The sequence below is a fragment of the Scyliorhinus canicula genome, chromosome 1 (genome assembly GCF_902713615.1).
Source record: "Scyliorhinus canicula chromosome 1, sScyCan1.1, whole genome shotgun sequence".
Lineage (NCBI taxonomy): Eukaryota > Metazoa > Chordata > Chondrichthyes > Carcharhiniformes > Scyliorhinidae > Scyliorhinus > Scyliorhinus canicula.
The window spans coordinates 281,907,369-281,930,589 of record NC_052146.1 but is presented as its reverse complement, the minus strand read 5'-3'; the positions used below and the strand labels follow the sequence as shown (position 1 = coordinate 281,930,589).

General features: G+C 43.8%; 1 protein-coding gene across 2 annotated transcripts in view; it reads left to right on the top strand.

Moving 5' to 3' along the window:
• The window catches only part of fmn2b (formin 2b), a 499,858-nt gene that overhangs the window by 201,674 nt on the left and 274,963 nt on the right, over window positions 1–23,221 (top strand). For both annotated transcript variants that reach the window (XM_038814212.1, XM_038814205.1), the window contains 2 exons: window positions 563–2,034; window positions 12,019–12,163. In XM_038814212.1, the coding sequence (XP_038670140.1) occupies window positions 563–2,034; window positions 12,019–12,163 (1,617 nt within the window). The remainder of the gene's footprint in view (window positions 1–562; window positions 2,035–12,018; window positions 12,164–23,221) is intronic.

Genomic DNA, 23,221 nt, shown 5'->3' with positions numbered 1-23,221 from the left:
CTCGATGTTGTGCCGAGCAATGATCACCCTACTTAAACCCACGTAACCCGTATACCCGTAACCCAACAATCCCCCCATTAACCTTCCACTACGGGCAATTTAGCATGGCCAATCCACCTAACCCGCACATCTTTGGACTGTGGGGGGAAACCGGAGCACCCGGAGGAAACCCACGCACACACGGGGAGGACGTGCAGACTCCACACAGACAGTGACCCAGCCGGGAATCGAACCTGGGACCCTGGAGCTGTGAAGCATTGATGCTAACCACCATGCTACCGTGAGGCCCCATGGTGTGGATGTGGATGCTGAGTTGTTTGACGTTTTGAATACTTGGATGACTTGATTTTCTTCTTCAAGGTTATCATTGGATCTGAATCAAATTTGGTAAATGGCTTTGAGATGCAGATGAGCCACGATTTATTTAAATTGCGAAATAGGCTCAAGAGGCTAAATGGCCAATCTTGTTTTATTCTTGTGTATTCCATTTTGATTTATAAGCTGTGACTGTTGCGAGTGCTATAAATTAAATCTAACGCTGGTGATGCACCTTCCTTTTCAGAAAGATAATGAAGAGAAGCCACCAGAGTTGAAGGAAGAGCAGGTTGACGTTATCCAGAAACTTGAACAAACAATTGAACATCTAAGGACCAAAATAGCTGACCTGGAGAAGCATTCTGTCTTATTGGACCAAGAGAGGACTGTACAGGACCACGGATCTGTTAGTGAGGATGTAGTCTCAAAAGCTTCTTCAGATGTTCACCTTCAAGCAGACAGACCGACCTTTCTTCGCAGTTTACAGACTTCTTGTGTAGATGCTATATCTGTAAAGACTTCCCCTACTCAAGAATATCCAACTGACCAAGTGCCTTTATTTGATAGACAATCATCACAACCTCCACTTCCAAGTTGCAGGGTTTCTTCATCTCAGGATCAGTCTGTATCTGCAGCTTCATCACTGCCAAAAACACCGACATACCAATATAGTACTTTGGCACAAACGTTGACGCCTCACCCAAGTGAAATACCCCTTTCTGTGTCTACGACATCGGATCAAAACGCACAACAATTTTTGCCGCACTTTTTATCCAATCGACTGTCTTCATCTTTGGCTGATGGTGAAGCTCCCTTTCTACCATCTACTGACCTCTCGTGTCCACCTATATTGTCCAGGTGTGAGCTACCACCTTCACCACCTCCTTTGCCTGGTTCTCTGCTCCCACCTCCTCCCCCTCTGCCTGGCTCTGCATTCCTGACGCCACCGCCTCCTCCACCCCCACCCCCTCTGCCTGGCTCTGTGTTTGCCCCTCCTCCCCCACCCCCCCTGCCTGGATCTGTTTTTCCCCCTCCCACTCCCCCTCCACTTCCCCCATTGCCAGGCGCTGGGCTCCCTCTTCCTCCTCCCCCTCCCCCTCTGCCTGGCTCTGTGCATCTTCCTCCTCCTCCTCCCCCTTTGCCTGGCTCAGTGCCTTCCCCTCCTCCACCACCCCCTTTGCCTGGCTCAGTGCTCTCTCCTCCCCCTCTGCCTGGCTCTGGGCTCCCTCTTCCCCCTCCCCCTCCCCCTCCCCCTCTGCCTGGCTCTGTGCTCCCTCTTCCTCCTCCTCCTCCCCCGCTGCCTGGCTCTGGGCTCCCGCTTCCTCCTCCCCCTCCCCCTCTGCCTGGCTCTGTGCCTCCTCCACCTCCACCACCCCCTTTGCCTGGCTCAGCGCTCCCCCCTCCCCCTCCCCCTCTGCCTGGCTCTGTGTTCCCCCCACCCCCTCCCCCTCTGCCTGGCTCTGCGCTCCCTCCTCCCCCACCCCCTCTGCCAGGCTCTGTGTTCCCTGGAACTGAAATCCCTCCGCCTCCACCAGCAGGCCACGGTCTGCCAGCACCACCCTTTCCTCCTCCAGGCTGTGGTTTTCTACCACCACCTCTTCCAGTGGGAATCTTTGCATTGGGAATGACTAAAGACAAATTGCCCAGGAAAATTCCAATTGATCCATCCCGTCCAATGAAACCTCTCTATTGGTCAAGAATCCAGCTAAGCAACAAAAGGTAATTAGATGGTTCTGCTGTCTATAGCTGCATATTGTGACTGCTTTGCTAACATTGCTGGGTGAATCTCCTGAGGTGTTTAAATATCTTTCCATGATCTGGATTCTAGCAATACCAAATACCAAATTATTTTATCCCGCGTTGGGGGGTTTTAATAAATCATCTTATCCATTAGTCTCCTGGATAACCAGAGTTTTCTGGGAGTTTTGATCCGTTAATACCACTGTTTGGGGAAGACAAATGAAAGTGATATCATAGTTCTAAATGTGATTTGAAATATTTTGAACAAATTTATAGGTTCTTTTTTGTAATCGTTTTTAAAAGTTTTTGTTTAATAGAAAGCCATATCATACTTGCCAGATTTCTGCTCAACCCCACATCGCTCCCCTCATTACAACTCGTTTATTTCTCAACCTCCCAACCCATGTCAACAAACCTAGCCTCTGGTTTAGATTAGTGTGACAATGTCATGATCTCCTTTTTAAAAAAATAAATCCAATTAAGGGACAATTTAGCATGGCCAATTCACCTACCCAGTTGTGGGGGTGAGACCCCCACAAACAGGGTAGCACGGTGGCACCGTGGTTAGCACTGCTGCCTCGCAGCGCCAGGGACCCGGTTTCAATTCCAGCCTTGGGTGACTGTCTGCGTGGGGTTTGAACGTTCTCCCCCTTGTCTGCATGGGTTTCCTCCGGGTGTTCAGGTTTCCTCCCACAGTCCAAAGATGTGCAGATTAGCTGGATTGGCTCTGCTAAATTGGCCCTAAGCAGAGTTGTGGAGAAGGTCTGGGGTTTGCGCTTGGGTGAGTGTTCTTTCGGAGGGATGGTGTAGACTTGATGGGCCAAATGGCCTCCTTCCGCACTTGGGGATTCTATGACACGGGGAGAATGTGCAAACCCTACACTGACTCCGGGGTCGGGATCGAACTCGGTACCGTGAGGCAGCAGTGCTAACCACTGCGCCGCCATACTGCCCTTGATCTCTATTTCTTCACTACATCATCCCCTATTTGCACCTTCAAGCATTGGTTGAGTTTGAGTCAATAAACTACATAACTAAAGTATGGGCAATTATCACTCCAGTCGCGCAAGTTCATTCTCGTTTTGGGGTTATTTTGTAGGTGATGTTGGGCCTCCTAACCTAGCTAAGGTGAAGATGGATGACTTTTTCACACTTTTTGCTTGTGCTCCATTAGGCCTGTGCAGAAAAACAAATGCAAGACTAGCCCAAGGTGAATGCGTTTTGCATAGCGACCAGCTATTGGTTTGGGATTGGGAAGACCTTTGTACGAAATTGTGGGTATTTTTAATGTACTGAAACCATTTGACTTGCTTTCTGAAGTTGCTGCTGGTGACTGAAATACTATTAGAAATGAAGAAAAACAAATCATGCAGGTACTTAAGTTCTGCTGAAACACTCGACCATGCCTTTGTTACCTCTACACTTGATTATTTCAGCACACTTTTGTGCCCAGCCTCCCGCATTCCTACCCCTCACAAACTTGAGGGAATCAAAAGCTGCCCTTTTCCCAATGTGCATCAAGTCCTGTTCACCCGTCAGTTTCACCTCCTTTTTATCTCCAGATTAAACAGCGCTTTGAATTTAAAAATTCTCATCTTTGTTTTTAAATCCCTCCAAAGCCTCAGTGCCTCCCATGTCTGTAACCATCTCTTGTCCTGTCCCCAGTCCTCCAAGATCACAGAATCCTAGGATGGATGCAACACAGAAGGAGGCCATTTGGCCTGATGGGTCTATGCCAGCCCACCACAGGAGTAATGCAGTTAGTTTGATTCCCCTGCCATTTCCCTATTAACCCTGCAAGTATTTTTTTTTTCTTCAGGTAATTATCCAATTCGATTTGGAAACTTGAATCTGTTTCCACCACGCATTTCAGATACACTCCATTCATTGGCGTAAGCAGTTTTTCCTCCTGTTGCCATTACTTCCTTTGCCAATCATCTTAAATTAGTGTCCTTTAGCCTTTCATGGCTGGGAACAGTTTTTCTCTATTTAACTAATGGACACCTAATGGATTTAAACACTAGGGCGTGAGGCCAGAGAATCTCGCGGTATGTTTCTCAGTGGCAGGAGGCAGCTTCTGACCCTGCCACTGTCGATGGGATTTTCCATTGAATCCACCCCATGGCGAGGATGTGCAGTCAGCGGGGCCATAAGATCCCGCCCCTCATATCATCCCTTCTGTAAGGAGAACAACCTCAGCTTCTTTAATCTATCCACAGAAGGAACTATGGTCCCTCATCCCTGCAAACCATTTTTGTGAACATTTTCTAAAGCCTTCACGTGCAGTGCCCCGAATTGGAAACCATGCTGCAGTTGAGGCTGAACAAAGGTTTCATCATCATTTCCTTGTTTTTGTATGTGATTCTTCTGTTTACAAATACAAAGGTGTATGGATGCCTTTTCAACCATGTTCTCAACCTGCTCTTCCACCTTCCAAGGTTTGTGCACATGTAACCCCCAGGTCTCTTGGTTCCTGCACCCCCTTTAGAATTGTAGCCTTTTTATTGCCCCTCCATGTTCTTCCTACCAAAACGAACCTCGCACTTCTGTGCATTGAATTCATTGTGCCTGCCCATTCCACCAGCCTGTCTATATCCTCCTGACGTCTCTCACAATCCTCCTTGCAACTCGCAATACTTCAGCGTTTGCTGACATGTGCAAATTTTGAAATTTGCCCTGCACTGGGCGGCATGGTGGTTAGCACTGCTGCCTCATGGCGCTGAGGACCCGGGTTCGATCCCAGCCCCAGGTCACTGTCCATGTACAGTTTGCACATTCTCCTCGTGTCTGTGTGGGTCTCACCCCCCACAACCCAGAAAGATGTGCAGGGTAGATGAATTGGCCACGCTAAATTGCCCCTTGATTGGAGAAAGAATCAGGTATTCTAAATGTATTTTAAAAATGAAACGTGCCCTGCAATATGGGGCTGTTTAGCACACTGGGCTAAGTCGCTGGCTTTGAAAGCAGACCAAGGCAGGCCAGCAGCACGGTTCGATTCCCGTAACAGCCTCCCCAAACAGGCGCCGGAATGTGGAGAATGTGGCTTTTCACAGTAACTTCATTGAAGCCTACTCGTGACAATAAGCGATTTTCATTTTTCATTTTTTCATTTCAATTCCAAATCTAGGTCATTAATATAGATTAGTGAAACTAATGGTTCTAGTGCTGATCGCTGGAGAACCCCACTGCATTACTTCCTTCAGTCCAAAATAAACCATTCACCACTAATTGCTTGTCAATTAGCTGTCTGCTGCTGCCCCTTTTATTCCATGAGCTTAACCAACCTTTGCTGACAAATCTATTCTTTGGAACTTTGCCAAATACCTTTTTTGAAGTCCATATACAACACCTCCAACTGCATTACCCTCATCAACCCTCTTTTTGATGAGGTAACGATCCAGTAATGACCACCCATGTCTTGAAGCAACCAGTTTTTGCCTTTAAGTCACCAAAAAAGACACTCCAGCTCTAGCCAGGCTAATGAAACTTTAGATTATAAAAAGCTCCCCAGATCATGTAGAGTTGCACCAACAACCAAAATAACTAACCCAGAAATTAGCCGGCAAGAAGTTCATGATCCCTTTAAGTAATGTTGACGGAGGTGGGCAGTGGTTTTGGGGTGGGTGAGCATCTTTCCTGTAGTTTAATGTTATGTTCAGCTTTACAATGTTAATAATAGGTATAGGCTGCAGTGAGTAATTTATATGGCAATACTGCCATCAAGTAAATGTTGTACTCTGGTGATATCTGTTATCCTCTAATTCTGGCATTTTCAGCAATCCTGAATTTAATTGTTCCGTTATTCAGCTGCCGAAGCCCTAAACTTTGTAATTTCTTCCCTAAACCTCTCCCCCTCTCATCCTCTTCACCTTTAACAAACTCCTCAAAATATAATACTTGGCTATTGTATCTAGAGCACTGTACAGTTTTTAAGATAGAATATAATTGCATTGGAAGCAATTCAGAGAAGGTTCGCTTGATTAGCTTTTGAGGAAAGGTTGGGATTATATCATAGAAACCCTGTAGCGCACAAGGAGGCCATTTGGCCTATTGAGTCTGCACAGACCCTTCAAAACTCCCCCATCCCCACAACCCCGTAACCTACCCTGCACATCTTTGGACACCAAGGGGCAATTTAGCGTGGCCAATCCACCTAACCTGAATGTCTTTGGACTGCGTGAGGAAACGGGAGCTCCGATGGAAGCCCACGCAGACACTGGGAGAATGTGCAAACTTCATGCAGTCACCCAAGGTCGGAATCAAGCCCGGGTCCTTAGCGCTGTGAGGCAGCAGTGCTAACTGCCACGGTGCTGTCCTTGGAGGTTATCCATTGGAGTTTGGAAGAACGAAAGATTATCTTGGTGAGATACAAAAGATCCTGAAGGAATGTGGATGCTGAAAGGATGTTTCCCTTTGTGGGGTAGTCTAGAAACAGGGACACATTAAAAAAAAAATATGCGTCTGTCATTTAAGAGTGAGATGGAGATTTGTTTTTTTAGGGTTGTTGTTCTGTGGAATGCTTGTTTCCAGAGAGCAGTGGAGGTTTGAACATATTCAAGACAAAGCTAGATAGATTTTAATTGGCAAAGCAGTTGAGGGTTATTGGAGTGGGGATGGGGGGGGGGGGGGGGGGGGGGGGCACAGACAGGAAAGTGGAGTTTAGCCCACAATTGGATCCACCATGATCTTACTGTTGGAGCAAGCTCAAAAGGCTGAAAGGCTTAATCCAATCCTTTTGTATTTTTTGGGCATCTTCCCTAATTTTTCCTCGTGTAGACTCAAATTTTGTTTGCTTCTGAAAAACACCTTGAAGCATTTTACTATGTTCAAGGTACTGGACAAAATCCAAGTTGCTATTGGGTCCAAATGTGTGTAAGTTTTATATGTAATGCACGAGAGTCAACTGTGTCAATGCTAACTCTTCCAAAGCAATGTAACGTTCAAAGAAAATATGATTTAAAAAAAATGAAATGCAGATATTATAGTTTTGAATCAGGTGTCAAAGTATATCTTTTTATAGCATTTTTACATGAATGATAGGGAACAGCTAATTTATTTAAATGATGGAAATGTGATCAACATCCCAAAACATGTACTAGTGAAGAAAGGCTAAAACATGCAAGGAGATATAAATGATTGACAAATTGAATTCAATAATAATCTTTATTAGTGTCACAAGTAGGCTTACATTAACACTGCAATGAAGTTACTGTGAAAGTCCCCTAGTCGCCACACTCCGGCGCCTGTTCGGGTACACAGAGGGAGAATTCCGAATGTCCAATTCACCTAACAAGCCCATCTTTCGGGACTTGTGGGTTGAAACCAGAGCACCCGGACGAAACCCACGCAGACACAGGGAGAACGTGCAGACTGCGCACAGGCAGTGACCCAAGCTGGGAATCGAACCCAGGTGCTGGGAAGCAACAGTGCTAATTACTGAGGTGTTTACCAATTTGTTAACACAGCAAATACAATTAGGGGATGGATGTTCTCAGGATTGGGGCAGGCAGATCTGGAGGTAAAACAGACAGAAAATGCCATATATTCCATTGCCTGTTACCTGTCAATTCCCTTAAACTACAATGTTGTATTTAATGTTGGATTATCTGTTAAAAGTACAAAGAGCAGCCTCAAACTGGGTGAACTATTCTGACTTTAACTTTTGTACTGCACAAACCAAAGCTAGTAAAATCTCCTGATTGGGGATGGGAAGGGAGGGATGGGGATAACAGGGAGACGGTGGGGTTGGGGGAGGGAGATAGCAGGTATACAAGTATAAACAATTAGGTGATGTTCAAGCTTTCGGAGAAGCCAGCTAATAGTTGCAAGCTACTCTTGCCCCTGAGCATTTCAGAATAGTTCATTCTGATGAATCTGAAGACTGTTAACACTGAGGCTAATGGCTTTCACTATCTCATCCCTCCTTTCTACAAGACCCTGTGCATTATGTCCAGTGAAGCCTCCATTTGCTTTGTATTAGTCCATATCCCTAAATGGTTTGCATAGTTACAAATATATTGTATGCATTTTTCATTATCAGAACATGTTTTATTGAGCATTGGGCTCGTACGCATTTGTATTCCAGCCTTGGGAAATAGAAAGACTCGAGACAAACTACATTTGCATCCAAAGTAAATGGCCTGGATTTTGTGGTCAATGGAGAAACGAGATTGCTTGCTCCTAGCCTTGGAGAAAGTTACCCACACCAATTTAGTAGCAATCTCTGTGGCCTCTTTTCCAGATGACCATTTTAAATCTGCCCAATCAACAGGATGTCTTGGTGTGTCTAGCCGTGATGTCTGCAAGCAAGTAATAAGCAAATCACATTGAAGTATTCACATAAAGCAAAGCAGGCAGTTAAGATTAATTTCAACTTTTAGATAGTAAAATAAAAGTAAACTTCTTTGGAAAAAGTGGATTTTTTTTAATGATTTGGGGTAATTTCTATGGATAACATTAGCTTTTAAGAGCCACTGAAGCTGTTTTTAAAAAATCTTTATTGCCACAAGTCGGCTTACATTAACACTGCAGCCTCAAACTGGGTGAAGAAAGCTTGAACATCACCTAATCATTTATACTTGTATCCCTGCTATTGCCCCCCCCCCCCCCATCCCCAACCTAGAGTTTTTAATAGCTTTGGTTTGTACGGTACAAACATTTAAATTACTGTGAAAAGCCCCTAATCCCACATTCCGGTGCCTGTTCGGGTATACAGAGGGAGAATTCAGAATGTCCAAATTACCTAACAACACATCTCTTGGGACTTGTGGGAGGAAACCAGAGCATCTGGAGGAAACCCACACAGACACGGGGAGAACGTGCAGACTCCGCACAGACAGTGACTCAAGCTGGGAAGCGAATCTGGGAACCCGGCGCTGTGAAGCAACAGTGCTAACCACTGCTACCATGCGGCCCACTGTTGCAGTAATTATGATGTTGGTAAGCCTTCAAAAATCCTGTTGGCCCAATTTAATGAGTTGTAACTTTTCAAATGTTCTTTCAGCAAGGCGACCCGTGTAAGAGTTGAAATTCTCATGAATTCTCTAGCTGCAACCTGGGCGTACCTTAACAGCACATTGTCTGGAGAAAGGTAGAATCGTTGACAGCAACTTGTGGATTTATATGTTATTCTGCAAGTGTGGAGCCCAGAGGTTGTTGTCAGTTTTGCTGCAGCATTGAGAGCGATTGTTAACAATTTAATCACCATTACCAGTGCAAATACTGAGCCAAAATAATTTCCCACTATTTACACTCAATCAAAAGCTGTGATACTTTTCACAATAAATTTGTAGCACAATTGTAAATGGGTTAATTGATCCTAAAAGGAGTGTTGCCAACATGGAGATTAGTTTATAGGGTTATGCTAAATACTGTCACGTGTGCAAAAGCGCTGGGAAATGAGGTCCGGTTTTGATCCAGATTGATTTTGTTTACTTGTACTACTCAAAGGCAATAGTGTTGTTTATACAAAATTGGCTTTTGTTCTGTGAATTTTAACAGTAGAGAGATTGTGGCTTTCCAGGATCATTGCCAAGCAGTCTATTTACAAAGAGAAATGTGCTCACGTTGATGTTGCATCATCAGTTCGGCGCTGTCTCCTCTTGCTTTTTGGAAGTATAACAAAGGCAAAGAAATAAATTAAATCATCTTGAAGCATGTGGCCATTGATGGGATATAAATTAGTTTCAGCAGTCATTGTTTCGCAGTTTCAGCAGCAGCAGGCAGTTCCAGATCCAGACGTGCTTGAACACTAATATGGCATGGGGGTACAATGGTTAACACGACGGACCCGGGTTTGATTCCGGCCTTGGGTGACTGTGCGGAATTTGCACATTCTCCCCGTGTCTGCATGGGTTTCCTCCGGATGCTCCGGTTTCCTCCCACAGTCCAAATATGTGCAGGTTAGGTGGATTGGCCATGCTTTAAATTGCCCCTTAGTGTCCAAAGATGTGCAGCTTAGGTGGGGTTGCGAGGATAGGGTTGGAGAGTGGGCCTAGGTCAGCTGCTCTTTCGGAGGGTTGGTGCTGACACGATGGGCAAAATAACCTCCTTCTGCACTGCAGGGATTCTATGGAAATGGCGGCAATCTGCTCCCTCCCTTGTATTTTCTGGGTTCACTGTGATAATGCAGTGCGACTATATCTTCAACTTTAACCTTGCTTACTTGATCTGTAACACATTTCTGAGTGATCAGTTTACAAAAATGAAGCAAAGTGCTGGAAATATTAAGCAGGCAGCATATTTGGTTGGATTCTCTGGCTTCTCCGTGGTGTGTTTTTCGGCGGCAGGAGGCAGCTTGTTAATGCCCGGCGGCTGGATCTTCTGGGCGGTCGCTATCAATGGGATTTCCCATTGATTCCGACAATGCCGCCAGGAAATGGGTGCCAGGGATGCGTCGTCAGTGGGACCAAAAGACCTCACCGGAGTGAAGAGCCAAAGATTTTGCCCAATATTTTAGGGATATGTAGGGATATAAATGTTAAATTCTATTATTTACTTTGTGGGGCTTTTGTTGAGTTTGTCTGTTATTCCATCATATCCTTCGTCTTACCTCCTTGCAAGTGAATGTAGTTTAATGTGGGGCAATAGAAACCGGAAATGCTGAAAAACCCCGGCAGTATTTGTGGGGCGAGAAACAGAGTTAACATTTTGAGTTTGTGTGACTCTTCTTCTGCCCTGAAGAATCCCCTTCACTGACCACTAGGAATAAAGGTCATAATAATCTTCATCTTTATTAGTGTCACAGGTAGGCTTACATTAACAGTGCATTTGGGACATATCTTTGAGACATTTTCAGGTTACTGAAAATCCCCTTGTCGCCAGGCTACAGTACCTGTTCGGGTGCAAAACAACCAGAGGCAACATGAAGAACCTTTTATTTTATACCGTTATGATGGGTAAGGGTGGTTGAAGCAGATTCAGTGGTAACATTCAAAAGAGAATTGGATAAATGCTCGATGGAGGGGGAAAAAAAGAGCTATAGAGAAATACCAGGGATTTGAAATGACTAAACCGCTCCACCGAAGAGCGAGTACAACTCTAGTGATACAAATGGCCTGTATCATTCTGTGATTTCTGTAAAATCCCTCTTTTTAAAAAAATCTGGACTGTTAAAAGCTTGCACCTCCCAGGCTTCCAAGCAGGATAACCCAAGGTGGAGCACCGTTCTGGCCCACAATGCTTTTCGCTTTACTATAGAGTGGTAGCAGCACAAATCTGGGCATTTCAACATTCACCAATTGTTATCTCTTCCTCCCCTTTGTTAACAAAACTGGGTGTAAAGCAATGTATTGTCCTTCTGAACTGTTTGGACAACAGTAGAATAGCCATGAATATTAATAACCAAAATCGCTGCAATGAAAATAATTTGAGAAATTATTGTGTGGGAGTTGCTGCTGGCAAAGTATCCAGTTGCAAGGATTCGTTGATGGGTTAAATATCAAGTGGTTTGCTTGCGTTTCTCATCTTGAGTTTGTTGTGCTGCAGAAGAAACAAGTAAAATGTTTAATAGCTAATTATTTTGCGGCTGAAGATATGTCCCAAATGCTGCTGTTTTGGAAGGGGGTTCTGGTTTGGTGATGGGTATCATGTTCAACATCTGTGATCTATTCTGTTGGGGCATGATGTCATGACTGGAAGATTATCAGAATTTAATCTACCGACAGCCGCTGGAAACACTTTCTTTTTCAAAAAGAAATAAGTATTTAACCTAAAGAGCTTTTCAATGCATTAGTAAACTTGTGATTGCAGATTCTCCATTACATTGTGTGTTTGTAAGTGTTCCTTGTCCAGCTTATGTCTGGTGTATTAAAATGAAGCATTCCCCTTGCAGACTGCTGTGATTATTCCCTAAATAATTCACAAGTCAGCACTTGCATTTTTATTGAAGCAAAGAAGTTATTATGAATTTAAGTACACTTGTGATCTAAAACAACTCTTTCTTTTTTTTAAATATATATATAGGGAAACAGAAACATTGCCCATTTGGGCAGCACTGGAGGAACCCTCCATTAATGTCCAGGAGCTGGAAAATTACTTTTCGAAATCAGCTGTCAAGGAAAGGAAAAAGCCAATTTTAGATACATACAGCAAAACAAAAACTAAACAGGTAAATTATCTTAGATTGTAAAGAAACCTTAGCAGCAGCCTGCACAATGAAATACCAAATGTTACCTTGAGATATGCGTAGAAAGCCAAACAGGGAGTTCTGAGTTATGGGCATTGCCAAAATGTTGCTCCATTTTTCTCTTTCGCATATCGGCTAGCGAAGTGTGCATTTCCTACGTTTTCTGATTTCTAGCATTTAGTGCTGATGTACCTGGAGTAACCCAATTAGAACAAAGAACAAAGAAAATTACAGCACAGGAACAAGCCCTTCGGCCCTCCCAGCCTGCGCCGATCCAGATCCTTTATCTAAACATGTCGCCTATTTTCCAATGTCAAATGTCAATGTCAATGTCAAATGCCTGTACAGGGAAGAGTAATGTACCAATCATGACCTATGTCCACAATTGAAGTGTTGGGTGGAGAAAAGCCAAATAATTGTCATTGGCCATTTGGGTACATCCAACTACTGATTTCTGTGATCCCCAAATGTGGGTGTTTCCTCCACATAGGATAATTGATCAAGCTGTTTATGGGGCCTTGATGATATTAACAGCAACAACGCTCCCTTAGTAACAACGATTGTAAAGCACATAGCATATCCAGAAAATGTGAATGAGTGCTATAAAAATGCTTGTTCTTTTTACTTTTGCGGCTAATCGAAATTGCAATGCCAATAGCCTGGAGATATTTGAGTGAAACCCTACCATTCTGCTTTTTATTAACTCTACGCAAACACTTTTCCCATAGTTATGTTAAAAGATGGTAACGTAAAGATTAAGAATGCTACAGCATGCCGCATTATCAAAACTGCATTATATTGATTTCATTTTAATACAAGCTAACGCAACATTGATATGCCTCTGTAAATAATCAACATAGCGTTCTATGGCCTCGTTTTTGTCAATGCAGGTCTTTCCTGTTTTCATATTTACACTGAAGGAGATGGAATTCTGATACCACATGTGACACCAATATTCTTCCTGTCATTAATAGAGAGGCATGTTCCCTCTGCACAAGTTGTAAAATATTATCATCATTTATTTGCCTCAGAAGATCATTTCATCATTTCAATGATGGAGAAACTGTCTGCCTTTATTGTCATAACTTCCCTCGTACTTGACAGCAACTTTTGCCGCCCACGCATGCTCAGCTAAGCATAGAAATCCAGAGGTTGCTTTTGGTTGTTGTATTCTTTTTTTTTTTCCCAATGGGTAATGTTAGTGAAGTCACCTAACCTGCTACCTCCACACCCCCCCCCCCCACAACCTGCCTGTCTGTAATCAAGTAGAATTGCTGAACTGATGCAAATTTATCTTTTTAGGTTATTAGCCTTGCTTTGAAAACCCTTACAAAGATTAAATCCTGTTGAATGAGGTGCAACTGAGCCTTTAGTGCCATACTAATTACTTATGAAAGCCCTCATTGGCCCTGAAAAAAGGCTTTTACTTTTGTGGAATGTCATTTCTTCACCATAACAAATATATTTAAAACAAATATTGTGATAAGATTCAGTGCCTTTTTTTACTGACTGAGATATTCTCAGATGGTAAACCAATGTGGTAAATCAGTTTCAATGTAATTACTTTTGCCGGACTCCTAGAGGTGCCATTGGGAAAGAGAGGACTAATGCCGCTTGATTTTTGAGTAGTTTACACATTCCCTCTTTCTTACAATACAAATGTTCTAATCTCCAGGAATGTAGCGATGTAAATGGGCCTGTAGGAGTTTGAGATGTGATCCTGATTCACTGCTTCACCCTCGCCACCCCTCCACCCTTACCACCCATCCTTGTCAGAACTCTTCACCACCCCTGCTTGTCGGAACTCCCGTACTGTTTGAAAAGGTTTACATGACTGATTATATTCCAGTGCAGTTCAGCATGTTTCTCGTGGTGGAATATATTACAGTGCACCCCACTTGCATCTGACATAGAATATATGGGCAGCACGGTAGCATTGTGGATAGCACAATCGCTTCACAGCTCCAGGGTCCCAGGTTCGATTCCGGCTTGGGTCACTGTCTGTGTGGAGTCTGCACATCCTCCCCGTGTGTGCGTGGGTTTTCTCCGGGTGCTCCGGTTTCCTCCCACAGTCCAAAGATGTGCAGGTTAGGTGGATTGGTCATGCTAAATTGCCCTTAGTGTCCAAAATTGCCCTTAGTGTTGGGTGGGGTTACTGGGTTATGGGGATAGGGTGGAGGTGTTGACCTTGGGTGGGATGCTCTTTCCAAGAGCCGGTGCAGACTCGATGGGCCGAATGGCCTCCTTCTGCACTGTAAATTCTATGTAATATGCTCCTCCAAGAATCTGCTTCAAATTTATGTCTCAAACAGCATTATACAGTAGGCTGCACTGAGTTCTTTGATCCTCACTTTTTGGGAGGGTAGCTGGCTTGGATGAAGTACCAAGGAACTACAAAAGGACAGATAGTGTAGAAAATGGATCAAGAACACCTGAAAAAAATGCACCAAACAGTGAATGGTGTTGTACTTTGCTACCTTTAGGGGGAGATAGTGACACAGTGGCAATGCTACTGGTCTATTGATTCAGTGACCCAAGCAAATGCCCTGGGGTAACAGTTTAAATCCCACCATGGCAGTTGGTGGAATTTAAATTCCTTTGTTTTGAATCTGAAATTGAAGCCCGTCTCCATAATGGTGATCATGAAACTCATTGATTGTGGTAAGAAACCCATCTGGTTCATTAATGTTCCTTTGGAATAAAATCTGCCATCCGTACCCAGTCTGGCTGGGCAAATTATTTCTCTTCTGTAGTTAGTTCTATAATCCAGTGATTCCGAGTATTACGAAAGGGAAAATGCTGGAAAATCTCAGCAAGTCTGGCAGTATCTGTAGGGAGAGAAAAGAGCTAACGTTTCGAGTCCGATAACACTTCCGAGTGTTAATTCCTCAAACTTCATGTGACTCCCAGCTTCTGAGGGGGTGGGAGGAGGGCTTTATGCCTTACGTGGGTGGGGGGGGGGGGGGGGGGGTGGTAGTGGGGTTAGTAGTTCCCTTTTGGGAAGCCCTGCTATAATTATTTCAGTATCTCACTGAGTTTAACTGTGTAACTTAGGCAACTCATACACCAAGTTAAGCATAAGAACATAATAAGAACATAAGAACTAGGAGCAGGAGTAGGCCATCTGGCCCCTCGAGCCTGCTCCACCATTCAGTGAGATCATGGCTGATCTTTTGTGGACTCGGCTCCACTTTCCGGCCCGAACACCATAACCCTTAATCCCTTTATTCTTCAAAAAACTATCTATCCTTACCTTAAAAACATTTAATGAAGGAGCCCCAACTGCTTCACTGGGCAAGGAATTCCACAGATTCACAACCCTTTGGGTGAAGAAGTTCCTTCTAAACTCAGTCCTAAATCTACTTCCCCTTATTTTGAGGCTATGCCCCCTAGTTCTGCTTTCACCCACCAGTGGAAACAACCTGCCCGCATCTATCCTATCTATTCCCTTCATAATTTTATATGTTTCTATAAGATTCCCCCCTCATCCTTCTAAATTCCAACGAGTACAGTCCCAGTCTACTCAACCTCTCCTTGTAATCCAACCCCTTCAACTCTGGGATTAACCTAGTGAATCTCCTCTGCACACCCACCAGTGTCAGTACGTCCTTTCTCAAGTAAGGAGACCAAAACTGAACACAATACTCCAGGTGTGGCCTCACTACACCTTATACAATTGCAACATAACCTTCCTAGTCTTAAACTCCATCCTTCTAGCAATGAAGGACAGAATTCCATTTGCTTTCTTAATCACCTGTTGCACCAGTAAACCAGCTTTCTGTGACTCATGCACGAGCACACCCAGGTCTCTCTGCACCTACACCAAAACTTGGTGTATGCACCAGCAGCATGCTTTAATATTTTATTATTTAAACAATATTCCCGTTTGCTGTTATTCCTACCAAAATGGATAACCTCACATTTGTCAACATTGTATTCCATCTGCCAGACCCTAGCCCATTCACTTAACCTATCCAAATCCCTCTGCAGACTTCCAGTATCCTCTGCACTTTTCGCTTTACCACTCATCTTAGTGTCATTTGCAAACTTGGACACATTGCCCTTGGTCCCCAACTCCAAATCATCTATGTAAATTGTGAACAATTGTGGGCCCAACACTGATCCCTGAGGGACACCACTAGCTACTGATTGCCAACCAGAGAAACACCCATTAATCCCCACTCTTTGCTTTCTATTAATTAACCAATCCTCTATCCATGCTACTACTTTACCCTTAATGCCATTCATCTTTATCTTATGCAGCAACCTATTGTGTAGCACCTTGTCAAAGGCTTTCTGGAAATCCAGATATACCACATCCATTGGCTCCCTGTTATCTACTGCACTGGTAATGGCCTCAAAAAATTCCACTAAATTAGTTAGGCACGACCTGCTCTTTATGAACCCATGCTGCGTCTGCCAATGGGACAATTTCTATCCAGATGCCTCGCTATTTCTTCCTTGATGATAGATTCCAGCATCTTCCCTACTACCGAAGTTAAGCTCACGGGCCGATAATTACCCGCTCTCTGCCTACCTCCTTTTTTAAACAGTGGTGTCACGTTTGCTAATTTCCAATCCCCCGGGACCACCCCAGAGTCTAGTGAATTTTGGTAAATCATCACTAGTGCATCTGCAATTCCCGTACCAGCCTCCCCGGACAGACGCCGGAATGTGGCGACTAGGGGCTTTTCACAGTAACTTCATTGAAGCCTACTCGTGACAATAAGCGATTTTCATTTCATTTTTCATTTCAATTTCCCTAGCCATCTCTTTTAGCACTCTGGGATGCATTCCATCAGGGCCAGGAGACTTGTCTACCTTTAGCCCCATTAGCTTGCCCATCACTACCTCCTTAGTGATAACAATCCTCTCAAGGTCCTCACTTGTCATAGCCTCATTTCTATCAGTCACTGGCATGTTATTTGTGTCTTCCACTGTGAAGACCGACCATTTCCTCATCTCCAATTATTAAAACTCCCTTCTCATCCTCTAAAGGACCAATATTTACCTTAGCCACTCTTTTTTGCTTTATATATTTGTCGAAACTTTTACTGTCTGAGCAAGTTTACTCTCATACTCTATCTTGCTCTTCTTTATAGCTTTTTTAGTAGCTTTCTGTTGCCCCTTAAAGATTTCCCAGTCCTCTAGTCTCCCATCAATCTTTGCCACTTTGTATGCTTTTTCCTACAATTTGATACTCCCTTATTTCCTTAGATATCCACGGTCGATTTTCCCTCTTTCTACCGTCCTTCCTTTTTGTTGGTATAAACCTTTGCTGAGCACTGTGAAAAATCGCTTTGAAGGTTCTCCACTGTTCCTCAACTGTTCCACCATAAAGTCTTAGCTCCCAATCTACCTTAGCTAGTTCTTCTCTCATCTCATTGTAATCTCCTTTGTTTAAACACAAAACACTAGCATTTGATTTTACTTTCTCACCCTCCATCTGTATTTTAAATTCCACCATATTGTGATCGCTCCTTCCGAGAGGATCCCTAACTATGAATCAATTCTGTCTCATTACACAGGACAAGATCTTGTTCCCTCGTAGGTTCCATTACATACTGTTCTAGGAAACTATCGCGGTTACATTCTATAAACTCCTCCTCAAGGTTGCCTTGATCGACCTGGTTAAATCAATCGACATGTAGATTAAAATCCCCCCATGATAACTGCTGTACCATTTCTACATGCATCAGTTATTCCTTTGTTTATTGCGTGCCCTGCCATAATGTTACTATTTGGTGGCCGATAGACTACTCCTATCAGTGACTTTTTCGCCTTACTATTCCTGATTTCCACCCAAATGGATTCAACCTTATCCTCCATTGCACCGATGTCATCCCTTACTATTGCCCGGATGTCATCCTTAAATAACAGAGCTACACCACCTCCCGTACCATCCACTCTGTCCTTCCGAATAGTTTGGTACCCTCGGATATTTAACTCCCAGTCGTGACCATCCTTTAACCATGTTTCAGTAATGGCCACTAAATCATAGTCATTCATGATGATTTGCGCCATCAACTCATTTAGTTTATTCCGAATACTACGAGCATTCAGATAAAGTACACTTATGTTGGGTTTTTTACCTCTGTTTTGAATCTTAACATCTCCAGTTTTATTCCTTTTAGTATTACTGGGCCTATTCACTGAGCTCCCTTCAGTCACTGTACCTTGTACTGTCGCCCTTTTTGATTTTTGACTATGGCTTCTCTGCCTTGCACTTTCCCCCTTACTTCCTTTTGTTTCTGTCCCTGTTTTACTACCTTCCAACTTCCTACATCAGTTCCCATCCCCCTGCCACATTAGTTTAAGCTCTCCCCAACAGCTCTATCAAACACCCCCCCCCCCCCCCTCCCCAGGACATTGGTTCCAGTCCTGCCCAGGTGCAGACCGTCCAGTTTGTACTGGTCCCACCTCCCCCCAGAACCGGTCCCAATGCCCCAGGAATTTGAATCCCTCTCTCTTCCACCATCTCTCGAGCATCTCCAGTCATTGTTATCCATGATGTCAAGATTGTCATTGTGGACTGGTACAAATTGCCTGAAGGCTGTTAATAACTTTCAGAAGAAATCCTATGAATCAAAATGTACAATTAGTTTTGCAGTTATGTTTATCTAGTTGTGCTACTGCAGTGTGACCTCTGTAGATATCCCCCAGCCTGCCTCACTTCTTCTGGTGATCAGCAAGGCAAAATGCCTCGTGTGTTGCCCTGAATTGGGTCACATTCATTGAATCTTTTGAGCTCTACATTTGTAACCATTCTGTGCAGTTCACCTTGTTGCATTTCATACGAAGATCAAGAGCGGGATTCTCCCTTCTGACGGCAGAGTGTTGACGCCGTCGTAAAAATCGGAGGGTTTAACGACGGCATCATCGGACCGCTAAGTGTAGCGATCCTCTGCCCTCCAGGAGGCCAGCACGGCACTGGAGCGACCCACGCCGCTCCAGCTGCCGATTCCGGCGTCAAACGGGCGCCGCGGGTCTGCGCATGCGCGCTGCGGTCGGTGCAAACTTATGCATGCGCGGTAGCTTCTTTCTCCGTGCCAGCCCCGACGCAACATGGCATAGGGCTACAGGGGCTGGCGCGGAATAAAAGAGGCCCCCACCATGAGAGGCCGGCTCGCCAATCGGTAGGCCCCGATAGCGGGGCAGGCCACTGTTTCGGCGCACTCCCCCCCCCCCCCCCCACCAGACCGCCCCCGACAGGATGGACTGTGAGGTCCCGGGGGGAAAGACCACATGTGAACGGCGCCGGCAAGACTCTGGCTTTCTTGATGGCCACTCGGCCCATCCCGGGCGGAGAATCGCCGTACGTGGCCCCCGACCTGCGCTGCCACTGGGAGGTCAATTTAACACGAGTCCAGATGTCCCTTGAGATCAACTAACAGGATGCGACATGAAAGGGCTGTCATAGTTATAGATTTCCTTGTTCTCTTGTGACTGTTCTGCAATGGGGAAGTTGAGAAAATTAGCCCAGAGATGTTGGAAGAAAGCAAGAATGACTTGAGGAAAATTGGCAAGAAGCCATAATAGGGTGTAATCCTGGGTGAGAGAAGTAATGCATGACCAGCTGGTTGGGAGATATTGCAAACTCGTTTAATCGAAAGAGTTCTTTTTAAATAAAATCAATTACTGAAATAGAATAATATGAAGGTGGAAGCTATCTTTTATTTTTTTTTATTTTTTTAAATTTAGAGTATACAATTCATTTTTTCCAATTAAGGGGCAATTTAGCATGGCCAATTCACCTAGCCTGCACATCTTTGAGTTGTGGCGGCGAACCCACGCAAACATGGGGAGAATGTGCAGGAAGCTATATTTCATGACTGATGCTGTTCATATAGTGATTCAAATTTGCATTCTCCCCAATGTCTGCGCGGGTTTCATCCCCACAACCCAAATATGTGCAGGTTAAGTAGATTGGCAACGCTAAATTGCCCCTTAATTGGGGAAAAAAAGTAATTGGACACTCTAAATTATATATATTAAAAAATGATTCAAATTTGGATAAGTTGGAGTAATGGGGGATAACAGGCAGGTTGGTTGAGGTAGCAAGAAAAATAATGAAATGCCTGATTCTGAAAGCTGTAATGCCAATGAAGAGTGAAGAGGATTGCTCTGAAAATACTTTAAGATTAGGTTGGGTGTGGTAAAGGATAGTCCTAAAGTGGTTTAAAGAACAAATTCTCTGCAGGTTAGCAATTTGCAATAATTACATAAATGAAGCACCAGAATTTCTTGATAAATTCTTCTGTTTAGTATAATTGAAAAGAATGTTTTCAAGAATATTCCCAACAGAGGACCTTGGCTCAGGATTTGAAGAAATACTGATTCTGGTTAGATGCCAGCCAGGGGTATTTCTGGCCCATTCTATTGATCTTTTTAGTTCGAATTGTTTGGCTCCCCAGCTCTTTGTTTTTCTATTGAAAGAACCCATCACTTTGTTAATGGTTTCACATAGATCATTGAGAGGATTTTGCCAATTTAGACAGATTTTCTATTGGAAATACAGTGTTGGGAATACTCCGGTCTGACTGCAGAGAAAACAATCAACATTTCATCAGAATTGTTACTGGTTGAAGAGGTTTGAGGAAAGTGGAAATATATTATCAAACTGTAATGAGTGCGCTATATCTTGGCATTGCTCTGTCATGCAGGATTCAATGGAGCAATGTGACAAAAGTGTTTTGATCTTTAACTTTTCAAGGGTGTGACACAAAGTGCTTTCATTTTGGCAAGAATAATAGAGGATGTTGCCCAATTGAGACCATGCTCAGTATAACTCTGGGCTTTTTCTCTCTCTCTCTTCTCCCTTTTTGGTCACCAAGGGCAATTTATTATGGCCAATCCACCTAATTTGCACGTCTTTGGACTGTGGGAGGAAACCGGAGCACCCGGAGGAAACCCACGCAGACACGGGGAGAACGTGCAGACTCCGCACAAACAGTGACCCAGCGGGGAATCGAACCTGGGACCCTGGCACTGTGAAGCCAGAGTGCTATCCACTTGTGCTACCGTGCTGCCTTGGTATGTCTACCCTTGTAATGCACTACTGTCCAATACCTAATGGAAGGAAAACAGGCACTTCATTATGCGATTGGATTAACTGTTAAGGCCTTTTCCCCCCCCGGCATCTGCAAGATTTCTGCAACATTGAAATGTTCAAATGTTACTCCCTTTTTAATGCCTCTCTGACCATAACCCACATTGCTTGCGCAGTGTCCTGCAAATTGATACCCGAGGACAATCTAAATGATGGCGAACCCTAACTCTTTTTTTTTAAATTTTTCCAATTAAGGGGCAATTTAATGTGGCCAATCCACCTACCCTTCACATCTTTGGGTTGTGGGAGTGCGACCCACGCAGACAGGAGAATGTGCAAACTCCACAGTGACCCAGGTCTGGGATTGAACCCTGGTCCTTGGTGCCGTGAGGCAGCAGTGCTAACCACTGTGCCACCGCGCCATCCTAATGAACCCTAACTCAATATTTTATTACAGTATGTTGCTTCACAATTCTCTATGTATTATGCAATTCATTCTAAATTAGTTAATGTAACGTTCCAACTTTGTCTTCAAGCACTGCAAGGAAAATGAAATGAAAAATGAAAATGGCTTATTGTCACGAGTAGGCTTCAACCAAGTCACTGTGAAAAGCCCCTAGTCGCCACATTCTGGCACCTGTTCATGGAGGCTGGTACGGGAATAGCGTCTAAATTTGTAAGAAATGGCAATTTGTGTCACTTGGACGAGAACTCATAGAAGCTGACCACTTTTAACCTTGCCCTTGATTAATTGACTTGAGCCATGTTTCACTTGAAGTGAAAAGTTTGAAGAAATTCATCAACCATCATTTTTCTCCAGTTCCTGCAGTATAATGTAATGCAAGTAACCTACTTGATGATGGTGTCCCCGTGGTGTTTGGAAAACCCTTCCGTTCGGGAGGACAGAACATTTCTGTTCTTCCGAAACCGGTTTAACGGTATGTGTTACCCATACATGGCTTTGCTTGACTGGGTCCTGCTGCAGCAATTTACTGGATTGCTGTTTAGGAATGCAGAATCCAGTGGCAGCAAAGCACCGTCATTAAACGGCGCTTATCCCTTTATTAGCACAGCTCTGCATTCCAAGTGGCGATCTGGCAAGTATCCACTTGATCAGCAACAAAGAGTGGGTGATACCTTTCACAACTCAGCACCATAAATGTACTTGATGCGGAAATAAATGTGCATTCTTGAATTGAAATTTGTATCAAAACAGAAAAAAGTAATGAACTATTTGATCCACTGATGAAGATAAACAACCCAAAGGTGAATGTTCGGAGACTAATCCTATGCCAACATGTTCATGTTGCATTCCAAGTCATAAACATGTCACTGTTAGTTGCGTGTGTATATATAGATTATAGAAAGGATGGTGTAGGGGCTCAAGCAGCAAGGAGTTACCAATTGTGTGACCCATTTGGAGTAAAATACACTGATTGGAAATTTGGTTTAATGTGCTTTTGTGAAAATTAGCCAACTGGATCAAACTTTCAGAAACTGTCTTGATGTTAATTGGAGGAACAGCTGGATTTATCCACAGTTGAAGCATTATCCTGTAAAGTTTATCATACCTTGTACTCATTGAACAAGTACATTCATCTATACTGCTTTAATCTACAGAACTGTGATATTTGGAATCCTGTCCAGTTTTAAAAACTAAACTGCAAAAGGATCTTCCGAATTAGGTCGTACATATGTCTGAATAGTAACTAGTTCACATTTACAATTGAATGTTCCCAGTGTCATGAGCAGGGCAACGAGTCTGGGTGGTTCCATGAGTACAACCAAAGGTAAAAAAGCATCTGAGATAATTGTCTTTACAAATTCAATGAATTATTGCTTCTTGCGCTACTCGTGTCATTCCAGCAATCCCTCTGAATGTAGAATGGTCACTTGTATTAATCAATCTCTACGCACCAGTCGCAAAAGTGGTGAAGCATTAAGAGAAAGCGACGTCAAACTAAATGCGTGCCCATCAATGCAAATGTGCA